At 47.4% G+C, this 14,296-nt stretch overlaps 1 protein-coding gene across 1 annotated transcript in view; it reads right to left on the reverse strand.

Moving 5' to 3' along the window:
* Positions 1-7,743: 7,743 nt before the first annotated feature.
* Positions 7,744-14,296, reverse strand: part of LOC121097635 (sodium/hydrogen exchanger 2-like) — a 30,936-nt gene continuing 24,383 nt past the window's right edge. Inside the window, exons 11-12 of the mRNA XM_040614783.1 lie at positions 12,229-12,295; positions 7,744-9,684 (exon numbers count right to left, since the gene is read on the reverse strand). Coding sequence (XP_040470717.1) covers positions 9,548-9,684; positions 12,229-12,295 — 204 coding nt within the window. The 3' untranslated portion in view covers positions 7,744-9,547. The remainder of the gene's footprint in view (positions 9,685-12,228; positions 12,296-14,296) is intronic.

Raw genomic sequence — 14,296 nt, forward strand, 5'->3', positions numbered from 1 at the left:
TTTCCAAATAAACACATGGCGGTTGGTTTTAGCAGAGCGGTGCAGAGCCCTGAGCCCAGGCTGGCCCCGCAGCGGCTGGAGGTCATGAGTGGTTACGATGCAGAACTGCCCAGGACACGGGGGAGTTTTGGAAACCCCATTTGGGCAGGAGATCAGCAGAGAGGCTATGCGTGGCTGGAGCAGATCTGAACTCAAAGATCTTTACCGTGTCACAGAGTGCAAAGTTCCGCAGCCATTGCTGTGAGATACCTTTAGCCGTGCCCTCGCAAGCGCAGTATGGAAGCTGCATTTCTGGAACATGCGGCTCCTTCAGCTCCTGCTTCCTCTGAACAGAGCAGCTTTCACACAAAGGAACCCCCGAGACCCGAGCAGTAACATTAGCACATTGGCGATATCTTAAATGCCTCGGTGCTCTCAGAAGTGATACGATCGACCTATGCAAACACATTTAAATCAGGCAGGTCCACATCTGGCTAGACAAGGAGCATGAAATCAGGTGTACATACCACCATACCTGGAGTGTCTTGCTATGGGCTTGTAGAAAGGTGTTCTCTCTCCTGCTGGAGAGCTCTCCCACTGCCCAAGCCTGCTGTGGAAGAAGTGTCTCAGGGAATGAGGACATTCCTGCACATAATTTTGTTGCCATTTGGTTCCTAATGTTTTTGTCTTCTGCTGGAGCATCTGCTGTAGATCACTGCCAGGAATGGGATGCCAGACTAGGAAAATTATAATTTCTGTAGGGCAATAACTGTATTCCTACAACTTGCCAGGAGGCTGGGGGAGGAAATTCAAATTACAGTGAAAACTCAAGTTCTGATTTTCCAACCTTAGCCTAAGTCATGACCTGTTCAAAAAGGAGGGTAGATGAAGATGTTGACTTCCTTATCCTATGGGATTTTGTGTTGCCAAATTAATTTCCAAATCAATTTAATAGATAAAGTTAACTGTGAACATATGGGTATTTCAGAGAAACTGCACACTGGTTAGGGAAACTAGAGAGGGTTGGGTAAAATTTTGACTACATTTCCAGCCAACTGTTGAGACATATGGACCGATGAATATGCTCGCTCTTATTCTATAAGCACAATAGACTTTAAATTATAATAATTCATTCAATCCTCTGCATTGTTCTTTCTTAAATGTTGCAGGGATATTATTTAAATAATACGTTAGCCCTCTCTTCCTCACAGTGGCAGTGGCAGAGCTGCTGTTTGTTTAACCTGACCGCAAGCACATGAAGCATCCCACAGGATCCAGGCGAGAGGTCCCTGCCTAGAGGAGTCCCTGCTCTGACACATGGAGAAAGGAGAGGTGGGACAGGTTGCAGACTTACCATCGTACAAGGTCGAAACTCAGCCCCAGTCCCCACAGCCCCATTAGTTAGAGCAAGAGTGGGACTGCCAAGGGCAAGAGCGCAGGGAGGGCAGAAGATGTCATCGCGTCTGGGATGGTAGGGCAGATGGTGGGTGAACAGGGCGACAAAGAGCTGCAGGACAGGGCCAGAGGGTTGTGTCAAAGGTCAGGTTTACATCTTGGTTGGCTGCTAAAAGTGAAGGATGCCTTCTGATGTTAGCATGAGATGAAAGTCCCCAGGGCAGGGCTGAACACTGCTCTCGGCAGGTCGGGACATCACTGTGTGGCCTTCAGACAGGGAGCGGTGGACGTGCATCTGAGGGGAGGGCTGTTCTACAAAGGCCATTTTCAGGGAAGTGAAAACATGCATCGTGCCTCCAGCCTGCTTAGCTATTCCGTTTCTTCCAAGTGAACTATGTTAGTCAGCTAAGGGAGAAAAGAAATCATTCTGACATAACACAGCCTCCCACCAAAAACCCTTGGCATGCCCGTGGGGGAACAGCAAGCAGCTCCGCTCCTCCCACACCCTTTTGGCAGTGCCACCTGGGAAACGTGCCCTGCTCAGCCCTGTAATTCTGCATGGATAAACACGACCTGTCCCTCCTCGGCCACTTACCCTCCTGCATTTAGCTGCCTGCTCCCGGTTACTTCGATGGCTTCGCATGTAGGTGCTTGTGGCCACCCCCCCTACACCTTCACTCGTCCCTTTCCTACACATATTAACCCTCTCCCAGCTCATCCCCGGGCAGCCCAGCATATCCACTCTTTTTCCATAGTTTTGAACTGCAATGACATCCCCATCTCACAGTCGTCTGGTTACTTTGCAGGCAACGATTACTGCAATGAGATGACGTCTTTGTACCGAACATAAAATGGTTAATTAAATACAACGTGCAATATGTCTACCACCTAAATAATCCTCAATAAGTGTAATTTCAATCAGTTACTATTTAACTAAGATGTAGTACTGGTTAAACCTGGCTGAAGTGACAAGGAAAATCAGTTGCCATCTATCCTTGTGATCTATATCTCAAGGCTGAAACACAACCGCCGGGTGGGCTTTGGCAATGCTGGAAGGAGCTCGGTGAAGACAAGCATTTGCACACCAGAAGTGAGGCCTTTTTTTCTGCAGATTGCACTGCAATCGCATAAAATTAAAATGCAAAGTGGGCACTTGTGTATTTTTTAAAAAGGGATTAATGCACACTTCCACATTGATGTGTGTGCGCTTTTTAGTCAGCTGTATTTGGCATTGCTGTATTTATGCTAATGCGTATTCGCAAGTTAGCGCTGTTTGCCATTTGGAAGGTGTCCTCAGCAATTCTGGGTCCCGCTGGCAGGAAAACCCCGGCGTGGCTGAGGCAGAGCACTGCTGGTGCCCAGCCTTGGCTCCTCGCGGGCTGCTGTGCGCCCAGCCAAACCTTTTCCAAATTCTTCGGCTGTGGAATAGGAATTGAGTTTGCAAGGTCAAAAACACCTCTCCACGGAACAAACTTTCCCCTTCTCCTTGGCACACCCCCACACACGTGCTCATCGCTATTAGGATCTGAAAAATTCCTGGACACGACGGACAATGGGGCACCGGCAGCTGCAGGGACGGGGCAGCTGCGCCAGCAGCATGTGGTGGGAGCACCCATGCTTGCTGAGGACAGCTAATGCACTTGCGTTTCCTTCCATTCCGCTTGATTATTATTTTTTTTTTTTTAATTAGACATCAGCCCAATTGCAGCCAGCCAGCCCAGAAGGTGCTGGGGCCTGACACCAGCACGCAGTGGGAGCTACCAGAGGAGCAAGATTCTGCAGCCCCGCTCGGCCAGGGTCCACCTAACCTCTACACACCCCTTGCTCCTCTATTTCACCCATGCTTGGGGGAAAAAAATGATAAAATTAAAATTCTTGTAACAGGACTTTTTTTTTCATAAGACTAATAGAAAAAACAGCTCCTTTACTCTTCAGCAAAAACATCTTTGTTAATTATAAGACTCAGACCCATTCTGGTTTCAAAGCATAAATTAGTTTTCTGTTTTTCTTCTGTGCAAGAATTTTGTTCATATATATTTCCTACAGTGCAATAGACAGCCTTGTTACTAGACAGGACACACATATACTAGAAGAAAAGAAAGGGATAAAAAAGAAAGAAACAGCAAGAAAGCCACCAATAAATCATTCCAGCCCCCTCTCTTCCTCGGCAGTTAGAAGGGGCTGGGGATTTTTTGATGAACTAATCAGAAAACGTGGGCTTTAAAAACCAAATCATTTCTGAGGAAGGGCTGGGTGAGTTAGTACCTCTGGAAAAAAATTCAAGAAAGCTGTTTCTTAATTTTGAACATTTCATTTCAACATTTTTAAAGAAAAAGTTACGTTCTGGATGGAAAACCATCTTTTGATGTCTATCAAAGAACTAAAGCAATTATTAAAGAAGTATATTGATGTAAAATTTTTGTTAAAATAGTTTTTTTTAATCGTGATGAGCTCATCTGTATTTTTTTCATCTGATTGTTTCCTGGGGTGCTTTATGATGCCCTTGCATCTGAACTCTGTGTGGAAATGATGCCCCTGTACAGCATGTGTAGTGTTGGGGGCCAGACCGCAACCTGGGGTGGCACCATTAACATCCAACACCCAGCACCTCTAACTGGGAGGTTAGTGCAGTGGGACTGTACGGCTGGCCCAGCATCTACCCAGCCTGAGCTCCACCACCCTTTGTGTGTTTGCAACATATTGTGGGACAGGGGGGAGAAAATGGGACTAAAAGGGCTTTTATTGTACAAAAACACATAGATAGTGGGTTTCTCAATTTCACTAATGTAATGGGATTTCACTCTCCGTCTCTCAGCCTTATGGAGGGCTCAGCGAGCCCTGATCTTACTTTTCTAGCAGAGGTGACCTTTAATCTAGGAGAAGGAAAGAAGAAGTTTCCCAGCCAGGAGCAGCAGACCCTGGTACCAGCACTCGCCACCGTGGCCCCAGGTCCCACAGATGCTCTGCCCGGTCCATCCCACCCCTCAGCAGGAGGTCCAGGAGGCCCCTCCAGATGGTGATGCAGCTCTTGGTTGGCCCAAACGACCGTTAGGACCACACTTGTTTCTGAGTGGAAACATTTCAAACAGGCTAACGTATACACAGATGCTGGGCAGACCAGGAGCTCCTCTGCCTGTCTCCCCAGCCTGGGGCAGGTGGTTGTGTGGGGGAGCCACGAGATCATCCCAAACTAGTCTACAGCCTCCTCCCATCACTAGCCAGTGCCCGAGTTAACGTAACACCCCTGGAGCACTATAGCTATAGGCTTAGGACCTCCATCCACTCAAAAAAACCCAACAACCCCCCCCCAAAAGTAACATTCTGCAACAATTTCTAAGCCTATAGAAAATAGCAATGATGTTGGGTGCCCTTTGTAGCTTGCGCTGGGATCTCTGGAGTGCTACACCAAAGCTAGGTAGGTGTATTAACTGACCATCACCTTGATCCATGTAAAAGTCAGACACAAATACCATTTAATTACTGAGGAAAACCACCCTCCCCATCCCCCCTTACCTCTTCTGGTGCCAGGCGGGAGCTGCCTTCAGGGTCCTCTTACCCAGAGAGGTCGAACGAGGTGCCACCACAGACAGCCCAGGACCTGGGTGGAAGGAAAGGGAAGTTGTATCCTGGGCAGTTTAGTGACCTTTATTTCCTAATTGACCCTGATGATTTTTTTTCCCCTTAAGCTTTTAAACTGCAATTGTGACTCTCTCAAACATACAAACTCTAGCAAGGCGCTGGGGCTAGCCAGCTCAGACTTTTCACAGAATCAGTGTTTTACCTTTTGATTGATCAAAGACTCCATCAGCACGCTCTGAGTTATTGTTATTTTTTGTGTTTTGATCCACGCTTGCAGAAAATAATTACATATTATGTAGATAGATCAACATATTTTCACACTCTCATGCTGAAAGCAGAGGATTTCTTGCAATTTTACAAACAGATGTGATTTCAGGGCTGCCTTCAGAGACTTCCCCGAATCCCTTTGGAGTTCTACATACCTTTCTGCCTTGGAGCTTACCCTGACAATCTGTCATGCTCTGAAAGATGTTCCATGTAACGTTTCTTTAGGAAGATGGGGTTAATATCTCTCATGGGTCTCTGCCTTTACTGTTGTCTCCACAAACCTCAGAACAAGAAGAAACCAAGGAGGAGAGCAAAGCCATCCAGACCACAACAAGCACTACCCAGGCACTACCAGCTTCGCCTTGGAAATGCCAGCAACATCCCCCGGACGGTTTTGCAAAGAGCAACCCCCCAGTATGAACAGCACGGGAAGGGAGAGGAGTAGATATCCATATTGACATTTGCCCCTTTAATTCGGCAATAAAATTATAATCACCAGTTCATCTCCATCACATGGTCCTTTTTCATCTCTCCCGTCTCCATGTCTCTTGGAAGAAGCACAAAAGCCTGGATGATGAAAGATCCTTAATGTTTCTTAGGAGGTTGGATACCGCCCAGTACTTGATGTCAGGAGAGAAAAAAGCTCAGATTTGCCTCACCTGCTTCTTAAGTGTTGCCAGTACTTTCCAGGATTAAGCCATTACAATCTCCTTAAGCAGTCATGAAATAAAATAAACACAAGTGTGATTTTCTAGTCAAAATAAAAGTTAAAAAAATGTCCCCATGCTAAACACCAATGCTTTTCAGAGCTGTGAGTGCAGGGGAGGTTTAGCCTGATTTTTAAATGCAGCTGCTTGACCTATGTGCCCAGACTTTTCTGATGTAGTTTTTGGGCTCTCCATTTACCATTGAGCTACTCTCCATGGTTACAACTTTTGCCTGTTTCAACCTTAACTTTCCAAAGACTCCTGTAAACTTCCAGAGTAAGCACAGAGCAATAACTCTCTGAACTACTAAAGGAATCAAACTGATGCAATTTATTTCCACAGAACCATGCAATATTCAATGATACACTGAATCCATGTTTTTAAACACTTTTTAAAGGACTAAAACCCTGGAAAGAATTAATTAGGCATGCTCCAAAGCCTGAGCATTTAACAGTTTTCCACTCAGTTGTAGAATTTTAAGACCACCAACACTGGATACTGGCAAAGATTATCAAAGGTATTCTGGGCTGAAATACATACTAGTCAGAGGGCTTGGCCACTAAGCAACTGGAAAATACTTCATGAAAGCTTTAGCTGTGCTATTATATTTTGTAAAGAAACTTTAAGAAAAAATCCATAGTACCTAGAAGGTTAAGTTTGGGGCAGTGTGACTCATTGGGGAAATATGTACTGCACAGAATATTGTCTTCTCTGCAGATCAAGCAAATTGTTAATACAGCAGAGAGGTATTTATGGTCCCAGCACTGCAAAGCAGGGTTGAAAGTGATTAACGGGCTGGGATCTGCGCAGGATGCGGCCAGTTCATGTGCACAGGGATGCGGGGCTGGCTGGAGCAGCCTCTGCAGGAACGAGCCACCGAGATGCACACCTGGAGCCCAGCAACATCTGCAATCGCTCAAAGCATTGAAATGTCTCTTGTGCTAAAGCGAGATGAAAATGTACAATTTTGAAAAAATACAAGGAAAATGGTTGTTTTCTCCCCCCCCCCATCAGATAAAACATCATTTCCATTTTCTGGAAGTGCCCTGATTTATCTAATCATTTCTGTTGCCTACTACAACATTACAAAGAAATCGACACATGCCAAAACAGCCACCATTCGGTACGGTCCTTGGTAGCCCATAAGAATATTGCAGAGAACTCATTTTCCATGATGGAAAACTCAGATGGAAAAAAATCATGATTTAAGTACCTGGTGCCCAGAAGCATGATGGATGCTGTACAAGCCAAAGACAGTACAGACATCCAGATGTTTCGGACAAAAGCAAGGCAGTTCAGAAGCCAAAAGTTCGGGGGGGGGGGGGGGGGGAGGGGGGGGGGAACAAACCAAAAAACCAAACCCAAACCAAAAAACGTCACCCACCCCACTCCTTCCCCCCAAAAAAAAACCAGTATGCAGGAATTGGCCAAGGGATTCACAAAGTATCTATCCTTGATTTTTTTAAAAAAAAATTAAAAACTCCTTGGCAAGCAACTTGATTTATTTTCATTTTTGCTCTCCAGCTACAGGATAAAAGCGACCCATCTTAGTAAATCTTTCTATAGCTATTTACTCTGCAGAACTTAAAGAGAAATTTTAAACACGGTGGACACTAAACTGGAGGTAAAGGGTGGACATTCCATCCCCAGATAGCCAAGGACCTTCAGATTCAGGGTTTTTTCCCTCGCACTTGTATGCAACTGCTTACGCCCATGAACAGCCCATTTTTCTCACTGGTTACAACTGCTTGCCTTACTGGTGATCTTGTGATCGCTGCGCAAGGGCTGCACGGGGCAGAGCTGAATGCGCTGCTGTGCCGGGGCGGTGGCACCCAGAGAGACACCCCCCCGTGCCACTGCTACCCTGACGTCAGCCTGAGCGTGCTGCGGGTGCAAGGAGGTAATAACTGAGGGGATTTCATAATACAGCATCTTTAATTGAAATAGAAACGTAGTACATTACAACACGTTCATGTATGTTGTATATTACAACATATTGAAGCATAGGCAGTTTTCTAAACTGTGTAGTCAAATCCACACGACTCCCGTGCAAGGTGAATTAAACTAAGGAACAAGCCAACATTTCAATAAAGTCATTGAAGATGACAATGGACTTACACTAAAATCAATAAACACTTATATATAAGCGTATACACACACAAAATACACATATAAGGCTAAAAGGTCCAATTTTCATTTGCAATGAGGTGAATTTCCAGCGATGGGGCAGTGAAGAATGGCCCTCACGTCAAAGCTAACTACATCAGCTTATGTCAGGACACTAAAGGAGTTTGTTCAAATGAAAATGAGACCTCCACATCATTGCAAAGCAAGTACACACAATTTTGTGTCTTTAATTTAAAATTAAAACCCCAGAGTACCAGGCAGTGGTCTCCTCGAGTATTTCTGCAAACAGGAGATCGGCTCTAGAAGTCTAAAAATATCATGGGCAGGAGCACGCAAATTCCTACAGTTGCTTTTACTTGTATTTCAGAAGGAACCACTTGTTCAGATTAAATATTCTTGGATCCTTCAATGCAGAGGAAGGGAAATAAGAAAAAGAATTTCGACATTTACAATGCTAAAACTTACCCTATCAGGTTCAGCTAAGGAGGAGGATTCAAAGCCTTGAACACTTACCTGGAGTTTCAAAGAGCATTACCCAAACGCAGAGGTACCCGTCTCCCTCGGGTACTACCCCTGGAGGTCACCTGCACCTGCCCTGCAGAGGGGATGGCACCTTCCTGGCAGAAGTGCTCCACAGCAGTGAGGGTTTGGGTCCCTCTCTCTGCCGCATCTTCTGGGCAGATGCATCCAAACCTCGCCGCCCCTGCAGCTCTGGGCCACAGCAGCAGAGATCACGCAGTGAGCCCTTGCAGGCTTCCTGCAGCCAGCCAGCCGCAGCGCACGAGGCTTGCACAAGTATCACCACCGGATTTGGAGCTTCCCTGATTTACTTTTTGAGGCGAGCCGTTCCTTAAATATTTTTTTTACAAAATCAGTAACAATACATTTCCCCCTTTTAATGCAGCTGTAGTAAGTTTTCATTAAAAGAACCATGTCTAGGTGCAGGACAGTCCCTCTGGTAAGACACCCACTTAATTACATGATTTGGCTTTGGATTTCAGGTGATGAGCATTCATAGTCAGGAGCCATCAGTTCCTGAGGAGCGGGAAAGATCTTTCACTGTTTCTGCTGCCTTTCAGATGGCATGCTCCAGCGCCCCATGAAACCCCCCTCGAGACCACAGTTTCCTTAACATATAACCTAAACGCTCCCTGCTGTTTACTCCATCCCTGCTGACTAACGAGAAGACCCGATATCTCACCTTATTAAAACACCCTTTCTTGCAGTCGTAGACAGTTTCAACAATTTTCCCAGATGTTTCTAAGAAATTCTCCCTCGGACATTACCTTGCCTTGCTAGTGCTCAGCTGTGCCCCTTTTCCCTCTAGAAACCCAGCACTGTGCAACGAGAGCACGTTCGATGCCAACCACTCAGGATGTTTTGCCCTGTCTGTGCTGTCCTTTTCAATATGCGTCTTATTTACATTATCTACATGTATAGTAGCCAGCCACGAAACAGCCAGATCCCTCGTGGGAAGCCATCTACCAGTGTTTTCACATCTCCAACGTCAGCTCTTTCTCCGTTTCTTTCTTCTCAGCCCAGGCCGTCCCGCTGGGCTGCAGCGGTGGGATGACACACACCGACTTCGACCGGTTCTCTTTCACTTCCCGGACCTTTTCCACATTCCCCACTGCAGGAAGAGAAAAACACTAACTTGTGTGAGAAATGTTCTCCTTTGTGGATCGACAGGAATGAAGAAATACCGAAAACTACGGAGGTGGCCGTTTCCTCATTGGAGATGAGCTATTCCACCGCAAGGATCACTTTTCAGTTATAAAACAAAAAACAAAGATCAGTATTTCAATGGAGGAAAAAGAAAAATAAAGACAATTCACACCCTGTTTCGTACTTTGAAATGTATTACGTATCTTGACCAGTATCATCATTCTTTTGTCAGTCCCCATCAGCAACTTTACAGAACAAAAATTCACATCTGTGACTACCTTAAAAGAGCTTTTAAAGATGCAGGTGTCATGCTGGAGCACCTACGATTCCATGTCACCACATTAAGTGATTTTTTTGCAGGGGATGTACGTGCAGTCATGATGGAAGGGTTACGGTCTCCTCCAGCCCTGTCACCAGGTATGTCAGGGCGTTGTGCCCACATTTTCCCTGGGGCAAAAAAAAGCCCAACAAACCCCACCTAGAAACACCGCTTTTTATCACTTCACTCTCTTACACTCATGTTTTTCTTCCAGAAGAAGATAGTTTAAACATTTATAATACACTGTGGATTAAAATAGCTGCATTCCCAGCAGATGTCCATGTTATGAACGCACAAATGCCACACGGTTGTGTTCCTTCCATCCACTCTTGCAAACCCGTAGTAAGATAGCATCATGCAGAGGACCTGCCAGCTGTTCTACGGCTCTTTACTTAGCAAGTTTTTAGTTAATTGTTTAAAGAAAATTACAAAGGAAGAAAACATTAGAAATAGAAGAACACAAAAAGATTGAAAGGAAACTTTCTCCCTTCTTAAATATTTTTCCAGTACGTATATAATAAAGAAATGTTCTGTATGTTAATGTCAGACCCAGCCCCTTAACCTATCTCAGCCCATATTGGGAGGCAACATTATTTTTGGTTTTTTTTTTCAATGAACACTGAATCTTTTCAACCACCATTCTTACAGATGAGATTGTCCTAAAAGGTGTGCCAAGCATCATAAAAATTCAGTGCTCTGCTTCCCACTGATGATGTCACTGAGGTTCAGAGGCTGAAATGACTCTGCCTACAGTTTTGACTGGCTATACTTTGTGTGACGCTTCATTGACCATTTTTAGTTCATAAAAGTTCATAAACTTTTATTTTTTTTTTAAGTGTGAAAACTAAGCTTTCAGTTATCTAAAAACTGAGTTTGCGCTTAAGAAAACATGAGGCCCTGAGCCACTGATCCTTCTGTAACAGATATTCAAAAGATAGTGCTGCTAAGGGGGCACTCAAAAAGCATTTTAATAATAGTTAGCAAGGAAAAAAATATAATTTTTTGAAAGAATTTGAGCACAAACTTCATGTTTTGAATTATCATTAACTTTGAGAAGGTTTTAGTCAGCAGCGTCACCATGGGCAGAATGACCTGCAATTACTGCCAAAAATCTTAGCGCTTCATGGAATACGAGGAATGGTACCAGTTTCAAACGCTGGCCTGGCTGGACATGGGAGACAAGAAAGCTGCATGAAAACTCACACCCCCCTTGCAGCACACAGGTAATGAGGAGGTCAAACACCTGGGCTGGGTCAAACACTTCGCAGCTGCCCGGAGCACCTCCGCTGCCAGCAGCGCATCCCAGCGCTCGGCAAACCCAGCCTCAGGTGGGGCCGAGGTGGGACGCTGGGGGGTGGGGAGGCTCGAAGCTCTGCTCGCTCACTCATGGTGCCCCTCACGGTGCTCATTTCCCCTGCGCCCGGCACTGGGGGCCCCGCGAACGCGGGGTTCAGGGCTGGGCCCCCGCTACAGGACAGACCCTGAGGGGCTGCAGCGTGTCCAGCGACGGGCACGGAGCTGGGGAAGGGGCTGCGGCACCGGCTGGGGGGGCTGGGGGGGCTCAGCCTGGAGAAACGGGGCTCGGGGGGGACCCCATGGCTCTGCGGCTGCCTGAGGGGGCTGGAGCCGGGGGGTCGGTCTCTTCCCCCAGGGAACCAGCGACAGGACAAGAGGGAACGGCCCCAGGCTGTGCCAGGGGAGGGTCAGGGGGGATCTCAGCAGAAATTCCTTCGCGGAAAGGGTGGCCGGGCAGGGGGACAGGCTGCCCAGGGACCGGGTGCTGTCACCGTCCCCGGGGGGGCTCCAAACCCCCGCAGGCGCCGTGCTTGGGGACACGGTTCAGCGGTGGGCTTGGCAGCGCTGGGTTAGGGGCCGGGCGGGGTGGCCTTAAAGGTCTTTTCCAACCTACGTGACTCTGTGACTCTGTGACATTAGGAGCCCCGCTCTGTCCCCCGGGCTGGAGCGATGGCCCTGCCCGCAACACAGAGCCCAGGTCTTCCCGCTGCTGCCTGCAGGGAGGGCAGGGGGCTTTGCCTTGACTGTCTCCCAAACCCCAGCCCTGCAACAGACACACCGCAGACCTCAGCACATCCTCGCTGTCACCCGTGGGGCCATCCCCGGGGACGCAGCAGGGTGAGCGAGGGGGGGGGCAGGAAATCGCTGCCAGCACCCACCGGCTCCCCAGCTTACCGGTAAAGGAGCGGCACAGCTTGGGCTGCGTGCTGGAGTCACCCTGCGCCAGGTAGGAGTCGTCCTTCTGTGATTAAAGAAGAAAAGTACTTTAATGCATTTACGAAGATTGCTAGCAAGCCTGTTAATGACACTCCTGCTTCATAAACAAGCCATTTGCAGTCCCCAAGGACTCTGTTTCCATTTGTTTTACTTTTGCCAAGAAAAACAAAAAGAACTATCACTAAAAATAGACCAAATAGATGGCAGGAAATATTTACAGACAGTGATTTGTTTCCAGTCTGTGGAAGAGGTCTGAGCTCTCCAGGAGTGATTCAACAGACAGGATGGGACGGAGCAGCCCTGGAGCTCCGGGGAGGACAGGGCAGGCGAGCGTGGGGGGCAAAGCCCATCCCCAGGCCACGGGCACCTCTCACCTTGGCTGTCCCCCACCTCGGCTGCAGGCCAAGGAGGCAGGTAATGAGCTTGCACTAACGAGCTCCCTGTCCTTTCACTCCAGTGCTAATCTCCACCCTTCAGGGGGGAAAAAAAAATAAAATAATCAGGTGTCGTAATGCTGCCTGAATTGTTCAGTGCTTCTGTAAACTGGGAACAAGTCTCTTACGCAGCTCTGATTTGGCACCTTGGTCCAGAAGCCCAGACTGCCAAAATAACTCTGGACACCTCCCAGCCTGGATTTCTGTTTTGTTTCTGTTCGTTCCCTCCCCTAACGAGGACTGATGCTCTCCATCCCTTGTTCACACTTTTATTGACCATTTTAATAACAATGCCTTCCCGGCTCCAGCAGCAGCGGCCAGCTCCCTGGAAAGCCATTCCCAGGGGCATTTAATGATTCTCAGAGCATGCTCCATGAAAGGGCTCCGACATAATTACCAAAGGCAGTATGTCATTTACGCACATGGCTTACAGGCAGCTCCAAATAAGCTCCTTCTGGGGGAGTGTGCTCATGTTTTGGCAGAAGAAAAGAGGATGAAGTTGCCTGGCTACAGGTGCAAGGATTTTCTGGGTGCTCGGTGGTAAATAAAAGCTATCCTGGGTCTCAGAAACCGCTCTGCCAGCGTACGCTGCATTGGACCCCTGCCTAAAATAAGGCAATCTCAAAATCCGGACAGCGTTCAGAGCCAGCGTGATGCACAGCTCCAGGAAGCAGCAGCCTTCAGCAGGAATTTTGTCCTTAGGCAGAGGAAGGTGAACTTTCTGCTGGAAATAGATAGTCTTGGAGTTAATCCTCTGGGCTGCAATTCAGATCTGAAGTCACCTCGTAGTCTTGCCAAGGCTTTTCTGCCTGGTGTAAATCATTTAACCTGCGCCGTTGACTCGAGAGGGGTGAAGAGTGCCCTTCTCCTACCTCTTCTCTCTGCCTTCCCTACTGACCCTCACACCTCTCCCTGGCGGGGGCTTCCAACGCAGCCTAGGAGCCATCCCTCACCAAGCGAAGGCAGACACCTCAAGGGCACCTGAAGCCACCCAGCTCAGAGAGAAGAGGCGAGTCGTCCTGGCTGAAGCCTGCTGTTGGCCACGGAGCTGTGCCTGTCCTGGTGCAGGCACTGGTTTCTCCCCACCAACTGGGGAAGGGGATGGATTGTCCATCATGAAAGGTGAACTTCATGCTCGGCTCCCCCCAAACCTGGTGGAGCCACAGACCTATGGAAAGATGCTCTTCCAAGCATACCTTATTTCGTGGTGACTGACACAGGGGGGAAAAGACCAACCAGCACATAATAAACTATGAGGTGAATCTAACTGAGCTGTAACAGCTTCGTGTTTTAATAGCAAAGCACTAACCAGCTTCACTAAAAAAAGAAAGTATGCACAGACAGCCAGCGAGCAGAAGCAGCACTGTTTCCACTATCCAAAGGGATTTTTACATTATTCACTCAGCTTGTAGCAACCTCACTGATGGAATGTATCACCAGAGCTTTTTCCAAAGACTGGCAGTAGATGTGCAGGTGTTTCAGCAGCACCAAAGGGTTTGCAGTGGCCCTTTGCTTGAAGTTTGTTTGGCAGTTCCTTGATTTCCAGCTGGCTTTACAAACACAGTTGTAATGCTTCCATCTCGTGGTGAAAT

Source organism: Falco naumanni, chromosome 14, assembly GCF_017639655.2.
Source record: "Falco naumanni isolate bFalNau1 chromosome 14, bFalNau1.pat, whole genome shotgun sequence".
In the NCBI taxonomy this organism is placed as follows: domain Eukaryota; kingdom Metazoa; phylum Chordata; class Aves; order Falconiformes; family Falconidae; genus Falco; species Falco naumanni.